This window comes from Lipophrys pholis (assembly GCF_963383615.2).
Source record: "Lipophrys pholis genome assembly, chromosome: 5".
NCBI lineage: Eukaryota > Metazoa > Chordata > Actinopteri > Blenniiformes > Blenniidae > Lipophrys > Lipophrys pholis.
In genome coordinates, this window is record NC_137628.1 from 5663616 (window position 1) to 5684303 (window position 20688).

A 20688-nucleotide genomic window follows, 5' to 3' on the forward strand; every position below is an offset into this window, starting at 1 on the left:
TAATTTTATTACATTTTATGCAATGTGGAGCTACTGTGACAACTGAATTTCCCCTTGTGGGATGACTAGAATAGAATAGAATAGAATAACCTTTATTATCATTACATGATGCACAATGAAGTTGGAGAGCTGCTCCTCTCACAGTGCAGATGAACAAGATGCAACATGAACAATCTTCTGTGCTGCTGTGATGACCCTCTGGAAAAAGCATTATTCTACAGTCACAGTGTATAATAAGATTATTATTATCTGTCCGTCCATCCATCTCTTTACAGCACTATCCTGTGCAGGGTCGCAGGGTCGCAGGGCGCTGGAGTCAATCCTAGTCAACTATGAGTGACAGCAGGACAGCAGGGCTGCTGTCCATTACAGGACCGACACATACACAACACCACACACATTCACATTCACATTCACATTCACACCGAGGGGCAATTTAGGCTCACCAATTAACCTCACATGCATGTTTTCGGACTGTGGAAGGAAACACAAACACACACACACACACACACACACACACACACACACACACACACACACACACACACACACACACACACACACACACACACACACACACACACACACACTCCTTTATCGTGCAACCTCAAGTCTTTTTTGTTAAAAAAAAAAAAAAAAAGTTTCAAGAAATTATTTGTTTTACTATTAAGTGAACGCTCCATAGAGCAATGCAGAGGGACTGAAGACATGTGGCTCCAGGTTCGGCTTTATGACGTGTCAGGTTTGGCCCGCGGGCCGCGTGTTTACACTCTGCCTGCCTCTCTCATATCCGCGCAGCACCCCCTACTGGTCACTAGAGGTAGTTCGGACTGGTGACCGGCAGGATCGCTGCAGTTATTGCAGCGCCTCCGTCACACCAGGCGAGTCGTGTGGTTCACCTCCGAGGGAACACTGCCTCCTCCTCCTTCTACTGAGCCGCATCACCGCCGCCGAACGACCCTCCGTCCCCCCTCCGTCCTCCGTCTTTCACCGAAAACACGCGCAGACTGAGTCGGGAGCAGGATTAGCCTGCTAGCTCACTCGGCTAACTTCGTTAGCTCAGAAAGATATTTTTATTTTTGCATATTTTTTTTTTTAACTCGCCCTTTCAGTTTCCGCATGGTTTTCAGAGCAACCGCACCCGGAGAACAAAGTTCGCATAATGTTCCTTAAAGTGAGCTGTAGCCTCCAGCTGGTCGTGTTCCTGTGACTCGGCGGCGGTTGATGAATGCGCCGTACCGTCACGGCGGGTGTCGCCCGGCTGCCGTCCCGCAGCCCTCCACTCCCCGCCGCCGCGGCTCACCTGGGAGCGAGAAGACGTCCCACTTCAAAACCGGAGATTATTAACGGATCTGTGCGACGGGACCACGATGGGGTCGCTGAAGGCTCTGCAGGAGTGGTGTCGGATACAATGCGAGCATTACAGCGAGGTGGACGTCAGGGACATGTCGGCGTCCTTTCGGGACGGGCTGGCGTTTTGTGCCATTATACACCGATACAGACCAGATCTCATGTAAGTCATCACCTGATCATGTAACTAACTATCATTTAAAATAGAGTAATAGACTGTAACTAACCATTGAATAGTTTTCAGGGAGGATTTGATGATACTGTTTTGGGACACGTCGTTGAGGCGTGACTCCTCGTTCACTGTTGTCCTCAGCTTGTAGGTACAGTAATAATCTTTGGTATGTGTCATAAACTCCCATCAGCTGGAAATCATCCCAGGACATCCTTTGTGATCATTTATAATACGTAATCAACAAAACTATCTGGCTAAATTGAAGTGAAAAGTTCACTAATCTAAAGCCAAGCATGAATAAAACGTGTTTATTGTATGAAAACATTTGATTAAAGCATACCAAACAGCACTGTGCCTTTTTAAAATGATCATGGATATGTTGTAATTATATTGTAATGATCACAGAGGTTAGCGTTGTGTAATAAATGCAGGCTGACAGGCCTGTAACAACACTCCTCTCCGCTGCATTTCACACACTGGAGAAGACACCAAGGTAACATCATCAGAGTTTATGTGGTTAACCTTAGTGTTTTTCGGGGGTATAATTAGAGGACAACTTAGCATTGCTTTTTGCATACAATTGGATATGCACACTGTTTGCTAAAATGAAAAGATTGTGACTTAATATGGTATTTTGATAAGTCTGCAAAGTTTGACATGGGCGATCAAACAGCCTTGCACTAACATGATGTGAGCATAACTTGTCTTTCAATTCAATTTCGCTTCATTCATATAGTATTAATCACAATGTCTCATGGACCTGTTATAAAGCAGTTATCCATCAATACCACCTGAGTAAGCAGAGCCGATAGTAGAGAGGAGAAACCTCTGCAGAACCATTTCTCCTCCACAGATTGAGAGTTAGAGTAAAGTCTAAGTTAAAATCACAGTTTGAAGTCCTCCAGTATAAAAAGCCATCCTGGGTTCCTATCAAAAAGTTTGCATGTCTGAGTAACGAGACAGGGCGATCATGATCAGACACGTTTGCAGCAGCACGGAGAACGAGCACAGAAACTGTGACCTTCATATGACTCACATTAGATGCATCTCTTTGGAGCAGAACCAGTCTAGAATAATGAGAGGGCTTTTTTTTTGTTTTGTTTTGTTTTGTAGCAGGATCAGGATTAACAATTTGGTTCTGGGTAAGAACAAATCTGCTCCCCTCGTGGTTGTGTGTGGATTGTGTAAAAACATGCACTGAATTGTGTGAAGTATCCTTGCAATGTGCAAACACAGAATAAATATGGTCTGATCGGACTATTTTAGTCTCTAAATGTCCCTTGCATGCTTTTTTAACCTCCCATTCAAGCAAATTGGACCGTGCTCCAACAGTAGTACTGCAAAAACAGTCACTGGACCGGTCAGTGACGAGCCAGTGAAGTGGAATAAATCTACATAAACAGCCCAGCAGTACAGCTGAAAGTACAAGAAAAGGACAAACCCTAAACACCCAGCTTTCGAGCTTTGCCTCTTCAGTGTTTGTCCCAGCATGTCTCACCGTCGAGCTTTCTGTCTGGCTGCAGTGAGCCGACCGAACTCTCTCTGATCCAGGCGGACAGCTCGTCAGGCTGATCTGCAGCTGAGACCTCCGCCTGTCATACTGGATTTAGCTCTTAATGCCGGGTCCGGCCTTTGTAGTTCTGCAAAGCACTGTGCAGCCCGTGACGAGTGTTCTCATCAGTATCCAACACTGATGTGGTGGAGAGACGTCGGTGCATCGAATGGCCTCATCAGAATTCCTTTGCCCAAGGTCAAGTGTCAACCCGCTGGAGAGGGAGGAGATATGAACGCAGCAACAGGAGCACACGGCGGTCCAGTCAGACTTGTATTCACATTACAACTACAAGTAAAAGCTAACAATCTGACTAACTCTGCGTCGGTATTCAAAGTTCCCTGCACCATAAGGTCAAGGCTGGGTATGAAATTGAAAGAAAATTGCGGACATCAGAGGAGTAGGGCTCTTGACAGTGACCTCAAGGGCTTCCACAGTATAAGAATCCATTTACAGGCAAAATACATGAACCTGTTGTCCTATGATCTTCTCAGTTCAGTCAAAAACACTCAATTGTATTGAAGAACTGACAGATATTTAAAGTTGAAGTTAATTTGAAGTTTCTCATTGCTCATTTGAGAATTTATCACCTCCAAAATTAAAACTAAATCATGTCAATATCATCCGATCCCAGCGGAGTGTAAGACGAAGATCCATCAGCAAGCAAACCCACGGAGAGTTTTTGACCCGCAACGTTGCCGAGTCTCATTCCAGTATATTCATGCACAAACTTTTCCTCCCGACTGAATCACATTCAGCAGATATGCTGTTTCACTCAGGTTTGGATCATGTGGATTTCAAATTCCTGACACACACACACCCAGTTGTTCAGCAGTCCTCTTTCCCAAAATAAACCTCAGACAGTCTGAGTCAGTGTGGTTTAGGTTCACAATATAGATCACACACTGCGTTTCGTCATCCGTGTCAACGTCAGCTGGTACAGTCTGCTCTCACGAGAAAATCTGTTTTCAGGATGCTTTTTAAAAAAAAAATTTTCTTTATTCCACCTTACTGCAGTTTTCTCAGTTGTTGCTGGCAGAACTGACACTGTGGACTCGGCTTGACACAATCTTGATATGAGAATCGCTGCTCAGTGTGTTTGTGGTCAGGGGGACTAGATTAGAGAGAACAGAGGTCACTTTGTGCTCCTTCAACACGGAGCTCATTCACAGGCTTTTCGCCTTCTTGAAAGTTCCGCATGGTTTCCACAAGCTCCCATGCGGGTCACGGCCGGTGATTTTATTTTTTTTCTTTCCACCATACTGTTGTCTAGACCAGTGCACACATTTACCTTTACACACAGCCACACTTTGATCCCACGGCTCCTCAGACATTTTCCAGGTTTACTGCAGGATGTTTACTGTGGAGAGCCCTGCTGCAGCTCCCCACTGCAGGGAATTCCAGAGTGGAGCCTTGTAATTATCAGCCCATCACTCCTGTTTGGCCCCGTCGCTTCTTTTCTTTTGTTCTAAACCCATTTCCACATCAGGCCTCTTTATGTGTCGTTGGGGAAAATAGTCAGCTGCGGGAGGTGGGCATTGCTCAGTCATGCTGTCAAACCAATAATAGCTGCTGGATGGTCCATAACATCAGTTGAAATAGGTCGGCAGGCTAAATACAGTGCAGTTCTATATGGCAGGATGGCTTAACAAATTCATCTGTATGATCTCACATCGATTTGTGATCTAAAAGATTTGAACTGTTACATAACTGTACGCTGGTTATCTGCAAACTTATCTTCAATGCCCTTTATCCTCTTCCTTCAGAGACTTCGGCTCACTTTCTAAGGAAAATGTCTACGAGAACAACCGACTGGTGAGTCACTTTTACAGCCTTAACACATTTTCTCTGATGCAGTCATCTTTTGGAAGGAATCACTGGAGGAGAGGTTGAGGGGAATCACCAGTGAGCTAATACGTATCCATCACGTAGCTTTTGGCTTCAGATCTGTTTCTGTTTGTTAGTCAACTATAAAATGACCCGGCCTGATGACTGCATGCGGGCGTGACTCTGTTCCGCCGTCTGTTTGGAGTAAATGCTACTTTATGGTGATAAACTCTGAGGAGGCCGAAGGATTGACATGCCGATGGAAAAGAAAAAGTGGATTTTCTTTTTTGGGTGCAAAAGTGCTGGAAAACAACTTTGGAAATTAGTAGATTTCAAACGGCGACAAAGAAATGCAAGTCCAGAAACCAAATTACAAGCAGAGCTCCAAAAATGAACACACAAATATGACTGAAGAAACAATGATTAAAACTATCAACATATGTTAAAAGCTATGATATATTAAAAAACCACAAATGGGATGGATAGATATTTTACAGGATTATTGAACGTCAGGAATATTTTACATTTACATGGATGGGGTAAATACAGTCAGCAGTGAACAGGATTGTTCAACAGCAGGGTACAAACTGTTTTCCCACATTGAGAATTGAAACGAGGCCTGCTTCTTTTCCATCTGAGCTGAGCTGTGGCAGCTTTTTGCTGCTGTTTACATTTTTGATCCAGAAGAGCGGTGAGACAGTTTTTTTTTTTCTTTTTTTTTTTTCAAAGAAAGCAGCAGGCTTTCTAAGTAAATGTAAAAAAAAATGCACAACTTCAAAGTCAGATTAGAAGCATCTACTTGAGCTTCTGTAATTCTCTTTATGTGATAAGGCCATTTACTAAATACGTCCTCAGCCTATATTTGACCCCGTCGGGGTGCAACAGCTGTCGCATGAACTCTGTTTGGCAGCTCCAGTTCTTCAGTAGGCACTGATGCCGGTACTTCTGGCCTTTACAAACCGGCTGAATTACATTATATAGGAAGCAAATAGAATAACTGTCATTTTCACTTCCCTCATGTTTGCGCTCTCAGTCACCCATTTACGTGGTCTTGCTTTATGTATTGTCATTGTTAACGTTTAACTCTCGAGGTCACGCATTAACATGACACTACTTTACATTAACCAACATAACATTAATTCTATTTTTAAAAAGTCAATATTGAAGTTTTTCTGTATTTCATTTAAAGTAAGTTAATATAAAGATGGTGCCAATACATATATGTTGACCTACTCTTTATTCAGTTTCCACATGTTCATTTACAGCCGTCCTGATTACATTTTTGTGTGATTTGTTGGCGGGATGTTATCTTTTAACACCAGTCGTTGCGTGTTACATCTCACCGGTCATTGGTTCGTCAGCTAATACACACCAACAACAATTGCACTAAATGATGGCCATAAAAGTCACTATCAGTGCATCCCACATTAATGATTGTCTTTCAGTCAATGCTCTTATGTCCTCTTTAATAACTTCATAGCAGCAAATAGTAACAACTTCCTGAATTTCAGGAGGAAGTCACGAATGAGAAACAATGATTTTCTAGCTACTTTCTTGATTGTGAAGTTTATGAATCAGGAATCATCCATTCATTTTGTATCCATCCAGTGAACTGGAGCTGAGAACGTGCAAACTGACCACAGAAAGGACCCAAAGCAGACTCGGCAGGAATATTCTTCACTCCCAACATCGTGCAGCCCGTCGAGAGCTTACCATTCAAAGCACGCATTAGATGAGCATTGATTTATGTAGATGCAGCGCCGTAGCTGGCTGGATTATTTCATACTTGAATGTCTGCCAGGGGAGTCATGCTGTTATGTAACCACATCTCAGCTCTCGTTTCCTCGCTTGAATTTTTTCATCAGACTCTTGGTTAAACTCGGGAAGAAATTCAAACATTTGGGATCGGCTGAGCGTTCATCAACAGTGGTGGAACGGTGCATCTGCTGATTGGTGGTTTCCCTGTGAGAGTCCAGACTGGAGAGACATGAAAGCTTTCCATTGGTATGCAGCTATCTGCATCGTTTCCTTGACAGTTTAATTAAAGGGTAGGTTTACCAAAATCACTCGATAAGCATATTTTCCTCCTCGGCCCCCGGAGTACCCGGAAATTCAGATAGGTTGAACACGCTGAGTCTCTGAGGTTTCTGTAGCAGTGAAAACAAATAAGTTTACTCAAAGCTTTACAATGTAATTTCCATAAACAGGAGCTGTAATTAATATCCCAGATTAGTCAGGGTAATAGACCGACTAACCCAAAAAGGTTCCAACACTAAAAATGATCCAGACATTGTTTTTAAAGTGAGTTTATGTGTCCAAAATGAAACGATCATTCGTTTTCTTATATCTGCATGTAGTCTGACTGCTCATTGTTTCCCGGCCACGCTTTAACAGCCTGTTTTATGTCCCCGTCCTCCTGCCTGTCGTCCCTCCTTTCCTTTTCCTTCACAGGCGTTCGAAGTGGCCGAGACACAGCTGGGGATTCCCGCCCTGCTGGACCCAGAGGACATGGTGTCCATGAAAGTGCCTGACCGGCTGAGCATCATCACATACGTGTCGCAGTACTACAACTTTTTCAATAATAAGTCCCAAGGTGTGTCGAACAGCTTTGATGTCGCATTCAAATACGTGTTTATAAACTGGCAATAACTACAAATGATCTAATGTTTTTGTCATGCAAGCATCTCTTGACAGTTAAGACACTGTCTATTGCAAACATAAGGCCAACAATCCTTCTCCTTTAACACTTATGTGGTCTAAAATCAGATTAACAGGTCTGGTCTGACATGAGCAAACTGTGACGAAATCCTGCTTTTCTAGTTTCTGTCGGGACGTGATGCCATCCTTTCCTTTGTCTCACAGCAAACCCCCCCTGCACGAAGAGCCTGAGCTCTGCGGGTCTTCATGAGCCAGCCCAGAAAAGACCTCCGAGCCCTTTAGAGGACAAAGAGCCTGAGGTGAGTGTTGAACCAGATGGCTTAGGGACCAACGTGGATTATCTCCTGCATGTCTGGCTGTTTTTTCCTCTAAAGGAACAGTTGATTTTAGGCCGAACTAACTCTGCATGGTATCTGCTGGAGCTGCATGATCGCAGACCGTTGTTTGAAGGTGGGGTTTTCTGTGTGATGGCTTTAAGCACAGGCTTCTATAGATGTGAATTTCTGCATGTGGTGTCTGGAGTTATTGAGCCATAAAGCTGAAATTTTAGTGCGACGGCGTGCAGTACATGTGGCTCTTTCTGCATCACGTCCCTTTTGTCTTGTGTGAGCTTTGCACTGCACAGCTGGGGAACAAGCAGAGCCGTGGTGGGAGGATCGGTCTATAAAGAGAGCCTCTGTATCCTGTCTTTCTCTTTTCTTTCACATGCTTTCAACTTCTTTCCTCCATCCCGTACTCCCATGTACTGGCGCCATCCTCATCGTCCCCCCTCTCCCCTCTCCTGCTCTTCAGATGGAAATTCATTCCACTTCCTCCTCTTCCTGTTCTTCCTCTTCCTCCTCCTCACATCTGATCCCCCCTCCACTCTCTGGTCCTGAGTCTAGGCAGTAGGGTGGGGGTGGTGGGGTGGCGGGGTGGGCCAGGAGGTGAAAACAAAAACCTTTAGGTCAGTTTTTGTTTAACCACTTGTTGTATATATTAAAATAAACAACCAGCAGTTGTACTTTAACACTGTGTGCCAAGTTTTTTAACATGCTGCTCTTAACCACCTAAAAAAAAAAATGCCTAAAACAATCAATCAATCAAATTCAAAGTGTTGGACTGCAAGAGAGACTAACCGGAGCTGTTTAATTTAATACACATATTGTGTTTTAAGCTGCGAGAAAGAATAAAATCTGTGGAGATTAGAAGTCGCAGTAACCGAGTAGCGGTAGCAAACTAAACAGAGTGAAACAATCCACATCCTCAAATCCTGACTCCGTGTATGATCTCCTCCCCCACCCTCCCCCATTACTATCCATCTTGCCCCCCCCCGCCACCCCCGTTGTCTCCTCCGCCGTTCCACCTCCTGCGAACAACGTCCCGATCGCTTGCATTATCCAGCCTGTGCAGCCAGGGGCAGAGGCGCCGGCGTGGAAGCGCAGCACGCTGAGCAGCACCTGCGCCGCCTGCCAGAAGCACGTCCACCTGGTGCAGAGGTTTCTGGTGGACGGGAGACTCTACCACCGCAACTGCTTCAGGTAAACTCTGCAGCTCTGCTCTACACACACGTCTGCCATTATGAGACACATCACTTCTTTAAACCAAAAAAAAAAAAAAGAAAAACTTTTTTCAATACCTTCTGATCTCACTTGAGGTTGAGTTGATGACATTTGTGGTGGTATTTTTCTTTTCCTTTTTCTTTTTTAACTCGGCAAATTTGTTGTCAGCTAAAATACACACGTCAGCACGTTCAAACCTTTTAAATTATTGTGCGTGTCAAGAATATTATGTTTTTTCCATGGAGGTCATCACCCAATACTTTAGCATTTTTAGTTCCCTCATGCTGAAGCTGTTGGCTTTTTAAATGGTATTTTGGTCAAATGTTTGGAACAAAGTTTGTGGTTAGCAGGGGTTTAATAGCGTTTGGCTCACATGGGCTTAATAGATTCTGACATGAAACATGTAGCCTTGTTGCAAACTATTTAAACTGTTTTAACTTCACAGACTTTGGTTATCATGGAGGTTATTCTCAGAAATCCTCCAAAAACCTGTGAAAAATCACATTCATCCCATTTTTCTTGTTTTCATTCATTCATTAATTTTTGTTATTTTCATGAAAGAAAAGACATTTTTTACAACAGTACAGCCTAAATCATCAGGGACACCTCGCGGGATTGGAAGGGAACAGCCAGAAGACTTTCTTAGCTGCTACTTACTTAAGAAGAATGAAGATACTTAAAAAAATACATATTTTTTTTTTTTCAGAAGCCTACTTCTTTCACCCAGTGACTATAGAACACACAACGAACTAACAAACAAACAAACAAAACCCATGCAGTATAAATTTACAGTGATCCAGTTGAAGTTTTCAGTCCATAACAAAACTTTCTACATATGTAAAAATGTTTTAATAGAGGAATATAATTACAACCTTTTAAAACCTGTATTTGGGCTAACTGATAAACACATTTGTTTCAAATTAGTCTGAGCAACTTTGTGCTTAAAATGGAATCTTCTCCTACAAGATTGGACAGAAACAGGATGTGGCTAATTTTGTGATAGCAAAGTTGTGAATTGTTGATCATTTTTCCAGCCTTGCGCTCGGTTGTATAAAAGTCTTGACCTGGATCTTGACGTCCTCCTCTGTCGCTGCTCTCAGGTGCATAGAGTGTCGCAGCACGCTGCTTCCTGGATCCTACAAAGCAGGAAGTGACTCCGGAGGACTGGTCTGCACTCATCACCTGACACGGCACGCTCTAGCCAATCAGAACGGCCGGCCGGATCTCAGCAGGGAACCCGTTCAGTCTGCCAGGATCGGTCACACCACCGTTCACATCCCTGCGACGTCCGAGGACCGCGAGGAAAAGACGCCTTCACCGGTGAGCCAAACGAGCGACGGCGACGCGCCGACGAGTGACTCCGCCTCAGTTTGCCCCGCCATAACAGACACGGCAGCCAAAGATGCAGAGGCAGAAGAGACGCCGCGTTCTTCTTCTCCTCCCAACCCTTTTGACGAGAGCGATGAAGAGGAGGAAGACGAGGAAGGAGAGAAAGATGCGGACCCACAAGCAGCAGCCAAATGCACGGCGAATGGGGAGCTCCCGCTCGCTCCTGTTGGTCAGCTTGAACCAGCCGCTCGTCCGGTCCCCGCCCCCCGTCGGGTTTCAGAGCCCGCCCCTCCTCCTCGCCCCGCCCCACGGGTCCGCCTCCCACGCACAGGGGACCGCCTTGTAGCCAGTAAGTATAACTGTTGTAAAAAATGTAATTTGTTTGTAGCAGGTGTTTTCAGGAGTGTGGAAGGAAGAGGTTAAATCACATTGTGTATATATATATATATATATATATATAGTTACCCGCTGTTTGGACTCACTGGCAATTATGTGAAAATCATTTTCTTCATGATTTTTTCTCAAAAGTAGAAAGAAAACATTCATGGGTGCGCATTAATCTCGACGCCCCACTGACGCCCCCTGGTGGCCGTCGCCCGTTGGCTCACACTGATACTGAGACTCTCTGAACTCACAGGTGAACGTCTGAAGCCTCCGACTCCCCCAAAACCTCGAGAAAGATCACAGTCTCCTGCAAGGTAGCTGAGTTTCTCCTGCTTTCACCGCCGCCGTGTCACTTCCTGTAATCGTGTCTTCATAGTCTCTCAGGGTTTTGAAACTCATGTTCTCACAGTGCTTGTTCGCATCGCTGAACCTTCGTGTGGATGCACTCTGTTGTCTTCCTCTTGTGTGATCCCTCCATCACTATCTGTGTATTTCACTGTTCAGTGGCACCCATAAACCCAAAGACCCACCTTGGCTCGCCCTGGTCCAATCAGAAGCCAAGAAGAAGAAAGCCCCTCCCCCTCCCCCCGCAGGACTGACCACACCTCCACACACAGGCTCTCTGTCCTCTCTCAAAGGGGAGGGCTCCCGACCCAGCACGCCCCCTCAGCCCGCCAACCCCTTCGAAGACGACGAGGACGACACCGAGGTGAATGCTGAGGGAGGGAGCGAGGGAGCGGCGCTCCCTTCCACGCTGGTGGCGAGTCACCCGTGGTACAGCATCACCCGGCCGGCTGAGGCTGCTGCAGCAGACGCTCCGGCTGCGACGGGAAGCTCGTCCCGCTCCGTCAGCCCCGCGAGCGCCATGAACAAGAAGCGACCGGCGCCTCGTGCTCCACAGCCACCCAATGGTAACCACGACCACAAAGCTGAAAATATTCATGTTTGTCCTTTTAAGCGTCAAACTGTGTTGATGGTGACATAGAGAAGCCACCTCAATGTTTACGTGGAACTTTATAAATTCAGCTGAAACTGTGGGTACGACTTCAAATGGGAAAGATTTAAGTTGCTTTCCGTCACAGTCTAATTTACAAATTCTCAAATAAACATTGGTGATCGTGTGTTCACACTATTATAAGGCACTTTTGCTGTCACGTATTGTACTGATGATATGAACTGACAATAATTGTATGATTGACATCACACACATCACGAGTATTGAACCGAGGGTTTTGATCAAATCCACCATGGAAAGATTGGACACAGAGTTCAGTGCCTGAAATTTGATCTCTTGGTGGAGTAGGTTAACAAACATGGCGAGGCGCAACAAAGGAAATCTGCATTTTTATTTTAAAAACTCCAGAAGTCAAACGCTGTGGGGGAAAAAAATCAAGAACAATGAAAGAAATTATTTTAAAATGTCAAAACCTGACGAGAGGTGGGACCTGCTGTGTAAAATCCTCTGAGCACATTAATAGAAACCACCTCTGCTTCTCTTTCAGCTGATTTCCATCACTGTGACTGAAGTCGATTGTCAATTGAAGTTACGTGACCAGTCACATTGTCAATGTCATTCCTATCACAAGATACAGTTTCTCAATTAAGTTATGAATCATTTCAGTCTGCTAGAATGACGAGATGTGACCTTATTCCACAGCCCTGTTAACTAGTAAATTTAACCTTTAAATTACTTTGCAGCTAGGTTTGTTTAGTCATTTTATTATTTTATATTTGGGGCATTTAATACTGTCCCAAGCTATTTCCTAAAATCAGAATATTTGTAAGAAAAGCTTGTGTTTCGCCACGCGCCTTTCCCATAAACATGGTCAAATATATCAGGTGTCTTATTAAGAATCAACACAACAACCTTCATACTTTTTAGATCCATTAATTTACCACGTTATGAAGTGATTGTGTGTTTTCCTCAAGTCCAATAACATATTTCCGTTACATTAACAAGAGTAAAATTACATGTAGACGTCTGTGTGTTCAGGATGTATCCTGCCTTCACAAGTAATCAGCTGAGATTTACTATTTAAGTGTAAAACAGAGCGAACAAACTATAAATAGCTTGAGGATGTGACGGCTAAAGAAAGAGATAGAGATGTTAACAAAGTGTTTCTTTGTTCTTCTCCCTCATCCTGCTTCTGTTTGAATCTCTCCTAACTCCTGTTTCATTCCTGTTGTCTTTGCTGTTTGCTGGTACACAAACTTTCCTCCTTCAGCTCTCTCTCATTCTCAGCCCTCCTCTTGCTCTCCGTCTCCAGCTCTCAGTACAGAGAGTCTGTCCTCGGGCTCAGACCTCAGCGCTTCACAGCTCCCTCTGGGCGGCGGCGGCAGCGAGCAGGAGCTCAGCTTCTCCAAAAGCATCTCGGAGCCGTCGATCTGTTCGCCCTGCGATTCCACCGCCTCCCCCTCCTCGTCCTCCGCCGAGCGGCTGCCTAACGCGTCCCCGAGCCCCGGCTCCTTCTCCGTGCCGTCAAACGCCAGCTCCGCTCCGGCCACGCCGCAAACCAGCCGCAGCTCGGGCTCCCCGCCGCCGCGGCCCCCCACCGCCCCGAGTCCCCTGGCCGCGGGAGCCGGGCAATCGCGCAACAAGGTTAGTTGACTCCGTCCGAGCAGAGTCCAGTGCGGAGCAACGCACTCGGCACGTTACCTCAATCTACTGGTGTCGCTTTTTCAGCGGATCTGCAAGGAGAACCCGTTCAACAGGAAAGCCTCGCCCTCCACCACCAAATCAAAAGGCAAACCCCCCAAAGGCCCTCGCCCCGCTCGGCCCCCGGCACCAGGCCACGGCTTCCCACTCATCAAACGCAAGGTAAGCGGCTACATTTGAAAAGAAGAGAGAAGCGTTGAGGCAGAAGCTGAACTCGTTCATGTGAACGTCCCTCCAGGTGCAGTCGGATCTCTACATCCCAGTGGAGGACATCCATGATGAGATGAGTCAGCTGGAGAAGCAGCTGGACGAGCTGGAGCAGAGGGGAGTGGAGCTGGAGAAGAAGCTGAGAGACAACCCCAACGGTACCACCGCACGGGGCTTTCAGCCGCCTCAGAAAAATAACTAAACATTGAAAAGTCGGAATCTTTGTTACATGGAATCAGCCATAGAAAACTTTATTGTTGACGGAACGTATGTCCACCGTCCCTCTGTTGTGGTTCCAGATGAAGCCGAGGAGCATCTGCTGGTGGACTGGTTCACTCTGATTCACGACAAACACCTTCTAGTCCGACGAGAAGCTGAGCTGGTCTACACGTGAGTGCAGATAGAAAGTTTGAAATCACAAGACGTCCAATCCTCCTGAGGTTTCTATTAAGACAGTTAGTTTCAAATCCTTCTGCCACTTCTGGTAGAAAAACTACTTTTGTGCAACAGTGTGATTTTACTCGCCAACAATGGAGAAGTGGGTTGTGGTGTAAGAGTGATTAGAGGAAAGAAGTAAGCCGGGGACTTTTTTTTTTTTTTTAAGTCATAAAGTCAAATAGGTTCAGAAAGTAATATAAGTTTAATAAAATTAGATTCTTCTTTAATGTAAATAAACCATGCATCCAGTATTTAAATTTAAAGTTACAGCGGTGATAAATTTCTCTCTGCAGCGCGAAGCAGCAGAACCTGGAGGAGCGACAGGCGGACGTGGAGTATGAGCTGAGGTGTCTTCTGAACAAACCAGGTTTGAGAGCTTAACACATCCATCCATCCATCCATCCATCCATCCATCCATCCATCCATCCATCCATCCATCCATCCATCCATCCATCCATATCATTCTTTCCGTCCCCCCTCGTCAGAGAAAGACTGGACCGAGGAGGACAAGAGCCGTGAGCAGCAGCTGATGGCGGAGCTGGTCACCATCATCGAGCAGCGCAACCAGATTGTCAACAACATGGACCAGGACAGGCAGAGGTAATCCGACGACGGCGGCGGATGAACCGAGTGCTGGTGTGACGCTTTCCGTCAGATTACTGTCCTGAAATAAATAATACGACACAGGCGATCCGAGCGCCGTCTCTCCCTGCACTCTTACCTGGAGGAAACTAAGCCTGGCTGGGTTGCCAGTTCAGTAGCAGAATTCAGAAGAGTGTGAAGTGCATTTATAATAACACTAAAGGAGCAAAATTGGTACAAGCATAAAAAACAAGTTTATTCGGTATAACTATCATCCCACAACAACAATGTAAAAGTGTCTGAATTCCACGTGAAAACCACAAACCTGGCAACCCAGAAACATGGTCACTGTTCCCATCCTATATAAACAGATATACAGAAAAACACTTGAATAAGTCACATAAATGTGAAAACACAACAGTTCTCAATCTGTCCGTCTGTCACAGGGAGGAAGAGGAGGACAAAATGATGGAAGCCATGCTGAAGAAAAAAGGTAGCTGACACAAGATGAGAGTCACACCGTATAAATCGAGCGCTAAACACTGAAAACACTCTTCCTCCTCTTTCCTTCTTGTGACCTTGGATGTTTTGTTCATCTCCGTCAGACTTTCATAAGGAGCCGGAGAGCGAGCAGCAGCAGCAGCAGCAGCAGCAGCCGCAGCCGCAGCAGCAGCAGAAGAAGAAAGGGGCAAAGTTCAAACCCATCAAGGTGCTCAAACGGTTGAGCCACAAAGGAGAAGCTGGAAAGAGTCCCAGCCCGCGCAAAGACAAAAGCTGAAGAGCAGAAAACAGGACAAAGTTTAAAGAAGCGAGTCGAGGAATCCTTTCAGGTGAAGAAGACGACGTCTGCGGTGACGTTCCTCACCTCCACCTCCTGCTAACGTCTCCTCCAGAAAGGCTCCACAAACCGCCTTGTCTGTTTTCTAAAGACAACTCAAGTGCTTTAAGAGCTCGGAGCTCAGTTCACTGAAGCCAATTCTGCACTGATTCCTGTGTTTTCGCTTCACTCCTCTTCCGTCTGCCTTCATCCGGGTTCCGGACGGTGAAACCGCTCAGTTTTAACCCAGTTCATCCTCTGCATACTGTCCCGGTTAAACCTGTGGTACTAGTTAGACCTTTATAACATGAAACGTGCTTTAAACATGCTCCCTGGAAATGCTGAGTCAGCAGCGGGTTCCCGCTGCTGGACCGTTTAAACTTTCCTTCTTTCGCTCGGTTGGAAACTTTGTCAGTCGTGGGTGAGTGCGGATTATTAACGAGTGGATGTGACCGGGTGAGTCCTGACAATGAACAAAACTTTGTTTTAACATGAAAACTCTCACGTGCATTACTGACTTTTAAAGGAATAAGAACAAACAGTATTTTATCGGCTTCAGCGTAACCCAGTTTTTAACAGGTTTGGCCCCGTTCAGGCCGAATATGTGATCATTAATTTATATTTTATGAAGCCTTCCTGTCCTTCTCTGTTTCGCCTTAAACCGGATAGGAAAGAAAACATGCTCAGAGTGTTTATTTAATACTTTTCTGTCGTGTACGTTTATTCATTCTGTTACAGCCAGTCTGCTCTGTGCCTAACCACGTGTCCGGCTCAATCGAAAAGGCTTTTGTAGCTCCGCCTTTAAACGCTCCTCAAACACAATACTGACACTGGAAAGCTGGAGGAAATAAACTACATTCATGCAAGCAGAGGCTGCTCGTTGTACATTTATTATCCACCCATCACGTTTTCCCTTCGATTGAAGCCCAAAATGAGCAGGTTTGTTGGCGTCTTTAAGGAAGACGGGACCTTGTCCGTCTTCAAACTCTTTCTAAGGCACCGGTGCTTCGCTCTTCTCTGCCGCGTCACGTCCTGTCCTCTCCGCTCTCTGCTTCTCCAACAACTCCAGTTCTTGTATTTTCTGCCATGGCGGGTCGAGATACAGCGCAGGTTAATGAGCAGTGTCATAAACAGAAAGAATATTTGAAGAACTTTTAACATTGAACACATAGAGGCAGAACTGAGTGACAAGACTGGAAAACTTCATATGTCAAGTCAGACATCTTTGCTTTTCCATTTTGGTGAATCAGTTTGGGGTTTTTATCCCTCAGTGTATTCTGTATATATCATGCATTCTTTCCCATCTTTGCTGTTTTGGAAGGCAATTTGAATCAAGGTCAAAACACAAAGAAAAATAGAGAACTGAAGCAGGAACAACACTTTTTGATAAGAGGTATTACTCGGCACTCTGAGGTTGATTTTGTTTGGACTCTCCAAACCTCTGCTCCCATAAGAAACTCGTCATCATTTTAGTTTTTACCTGTGAAATTTGAGCGTTGATGATGTCCACGTAGTCTCTCTCCTGACCCAGAGAGGCCATATCTGCCAGAAACTGTTTCCGTTCTACTATTTCATCCATTACTACAAAAAAAACACACAAAAAGATAAATTTGTTGTTGTCGTGTCAAACACTTTCCACCTCCTGAGCCTCACCTTCTTCATATCGATCCTTCCTCTCTGCAGGGCTTTCCTGTGGAGGTGCAGCTGCAGGCGTTTCAGTTCCCATTGAAAAGAGATGCTGAAGTTCCTTCTTTTCTTTCTCCAAGTCTCCTACAGAGGGGGGGGGGGGGGGCACGCAAAGATGAACCGGGAGACAGATTTCAACCAAACGACTGCCAGCTTCAGAGAAAACGTACGAGTGGCACTCGGAAGAAACTTTTCTTTGTCGTAGCTGTTTCCAGCCCGGCAGGATTCAGCGCTGCGCTTCCGAGAAACGTGAGGCCGGTGTGTCTGGACGGGCTGACTGGACGGAGGAGGCGTCGGAGAGGAACCTGTTCGGTCTGAGAGAGAAGCTTTAGAAACTTGTCTGGTGTTGGTATTGATGTTGTATTTAAAGGGAAAATCCCATTCTAGGTTCATTTATTTACACGACAGTAGAAGGTGCTTCACTCAAAAGAGAGATTTTATGATTTCTGCCTAATTGTCCCATCCAATCCCACCTGATATCTTCCACCCAAGATATCAGGTCTTAATTAAGTTTATCAAGTCGAGATGAGGACAGAAGTTTAGGTTAACACCCCTTTTAATTCACAACAGTCAATTTGTGTATTAAAATATTTCACATTCTAAGCATATACGTGACGGATACTTTATAATTGTTGTGAGAGTTGGTGAAAATATTCGATGGCCTCACTCTTTGAGCTTTGGTTGATTTCTTTCCTCTGGAAGTTGGTGAGTCTCGATTCCTGCTTCATCACTGACCATGACAGAAAAAATGGGTCAAATAAACATAAACGCTAAACACAAACAAATACATAAACTTCAGTTCAGAGGATCGATTTGAAGAAACTGTCGTAATTCCATACCAAAAAGAGGGGGTTAAAACACATTGTGAGAAGACCAAACACATTAACATCCTTTAAGTCTTCACAAATTCACATTTAATTCCCACAACTGTTAAATACATTTATATTTATTATAGGTTTGTGATTTTTTTTTTCTTCTTTCTGTTGACCAAAGAGTAAAACCACTGTGGTAAGTAAACCAGAAACAAAATACCCCTTCAGACTAATCACCTGGGTGTTTTCCTTCATCAGTGCGATGTGAAACAAACAGCACTTTACCTTTTCACTCTAATTCTTTCCCTCACAAATATAAAAGGTATTTTCAGCAGTAACCCCAGACATGACTTACACTGCAGCGTGGCCCGGCTCTCCTCGCTGCTGGGTTGGATTGTGGGTCTGCTCCAGATCCCCCCGCTGACTGGACACTGTGAGTTGGTCTCCATCTCCACCTGCAGACTGGAGGCAACACAACTACACTTCTTTTTGAGAACAACAGCCTTAACCTAGAACATGATCGAATTTGATCTCTTATGTATGGGACTGATTTTTATTTTTTGAAGATGGTGAAATCGTTAACATAAATAAATAGATAAATCAACTATACGCACGTTTTGATGTGGTTTTTTGTTTTCGTGCTCCGAATGGCGCGTGTGTCGGTGCGGTGTCTTGTTGTTTCCAAGCAACCAAACAACAAGCCCCTTCACTGGCAAACCGATATCACCTATTGTTTCTAAATTCTTTTTTTTTATCAGCTTATTCCAAAACACCTCGATTATGAAATGCAAACGTTAATAAGGGATACTCTTTTTTTTTTTTAATCGTTGGAGTTTTTCCCCCCTCGAGTTTTTAGCGCTGTGACACATCCTGGCCACTAGAGGGAGACAATTTCTTTTTAACAGTGAAAGTTCTGAATTAAATATTAATGATTCAATGAATTAAATTATGTAATTGAAAATAAATGCCAATCATTTAGCCATATTATCATCATATCATTATCATATACAATTGAATCATGATCATTAATATTCACTTCCCTTTAAAAAATGATGACATATAAATCTATAATATCGACAGCAACGAAGACCAACTTTGCTCAAAACCATATCTGTGGTTAAAAGAGTCATAAATCGAAAAGACTAACATTTTTATGCTTTTTTGGGGGGACTAGAATTATAATTTAGTTTAGTTTCATTCATCCTACTTTTTATGTTATATTCTCTTGTAAACTTTTTTTTTTTTTTTTTTTAACTTGGTCATGATTTCAGTTGCATCTTGTTCTTTTTATGATGAATTATATTTTATATAACTTGTCTGAATGGTTGGTTCTTTTTTTTTTTTTTTTTCAAGTAAACTATGGGTTTAGTCACTATATCAGTAAAGATACTTCTTTTAGTTTCATAGTTTGGACAGAATACAAAAGTCAGCCTTAAATGAAACCGGTGGCCTGAATATGAGCATGAATATGTTCTTAACTGTTGTGTTTGGAGATAAAAAGAATGTTCTCTTCCAGACGAGCAGTTGCTACAAAGGCCTTGTGTAACGTGTTAAAGGCCATAAAAGAGGCCGTTCTGTCGCTGCTGCACGCTGGATGTGCTGTTCAGTCGCCAGTCGGACGCAGAGAGAAGAATCTTTATCAGTGGCGGGCTACTCATCGGGCATCAGCAGCAGTCGGGGCTCCATTATCTGTGGGAAGACAGCAGCCTGACTTTACCCCGCGTCAGCAGATAAACAGCAGCCAGACTATAATCACCTTTTACACGCAGGTCTTCTCAGAAGCGACTCGTCCTCACTGGGAAATGACCACCGCGTTTCACAATTAGCACCAAAAAACAATCACTTTTTTTTACTTGTGCGCTCAAACCCCCACAATCCCCCCTCACACGCGTTGGTCTCTGAAAGTCTTTCAGCGCCCTCGACAAATCTCAATAAAAACCACGCGAGTGGCTCTGCTCCGAGACTTCACAAAAGATGAGTTTGTTCGATTTCTTTTGAACGTCAACATGAAACGTGACCTCACGTCAACCGCACTCGCCAGCATGCTTCGGCAGATAGAGGCTGCCATCTGATAACGGCCACTCGTGTGTTTACTTGTGAATGAATAAAACACGCCACAGAGCTCCTTTTCAATGCTTCTTTTTAGGCCTTTAGCTACATCTGAACTGACGGATCCGTAGAGAGATTCTATCTAATAGATGATGTTTTTAGTGTTATTCCTTCTATATTGCGGTTTCACACACACACACACACACACACACACACACACACACACACACACACACACACACACACACACACACACACACACACACACACACCGTTCTGCTCATTTGAAAACATTTTTATGTGCTCGATCTTAAGCCCAAATATATCTATATAGTGTTCAATAAACACATTTTCTCATCATGTGAGCAACATCTTGAAGGTGTGATGTCGGTTTCATCTAACAACAATGGGTTGAATAGTAAAGAATGGTGCGTTAAATGAGTGAAGCCAGTTTTTGAGCTGAGTTGCGTTTCCGCCCGGCTCTTTTGAATCCCCGCAGGACAGGAAAACTGTGAGTTAAGGTGTGAGATAGCGGAGTTTGTGAGCAGCTATAAATCACCAGTGTGGAGGGACAAAGTGTAGGAACCGGCAAAGTAATTCACACTTAATGCTCCACCTCCTAACGGTC

At 44.4% G+C, this 20688-nt stretch overlaps 2 protein-coding genes across 3 annotated transcripts; one reads left to right on the top strand and one right to left on the bottom strand.

The window, feature by feature from the left end:
• The first annotated feature begins 816 nt into the window (after nt 1-816).
• On the top strand, nt 817-16381 carry micall1a (MICAL-like 1a). 2 transcript variants are annotated; one of them, XM_080463446.1, is made up of 16 exons: nt 817-1513; nt 4841-4889; nt 7353-7494; nt 7764-7858; nt 8943-9079; nt 10201-10778; nt 11067-11127; nt 11318-11724; nt 13039-13412; nt 13497-13631; nt 13708-13834; nt 13976-14066; nt 14408-14481; nt 14600-14714; nt 15143-15189; nt 15302-16381. In XM_080463446.1, exons 1-16 carry the CDS (start codon nt 1371-1373, stop codon nt 15472-15474), a joined length of 2748 nt encoding a protein of 915 aa, XP_080319572.1. In that variant the 5' UTR covers nt 817-1370; the 3' UTR covers nt 15475-16381. The 2 variants fall into 2 exon arrangements, with proteins under 2 accessions (XP_080319572.1, XP_080319573.1); XM_080463447.1 differs by having other exon boundaries at nt 13081-13412.
• cUnh22orf23 (chromosome Un C22orf23 homolog) lies at nt 14930-20058 on the bottom strand. The gene is made up of 7 exons (XM_080463448.1): nt 19491-20058; nt 18367-18473; nt 17867-17929; nt 17370-17513; nt 17167-17283; nt 16994-17094; nt 14930-16594 (listed from the first exon to the last, which is right to left on the bottom strand). The coding sequence occupies exons 2-7, from the start codon at nt 18458-18460 to the stop codon at nt 16505-16507; spliced, it is 609 nt and encodes a 202-aa protein (XP_080319574.1). The 5' UTR covers nt 18461-18473; nt 19491-20058; the 3' UTR covers nt 14930-16504.
• Nucleotides 20059-20688: the final 630 nt, after the last annotated feature.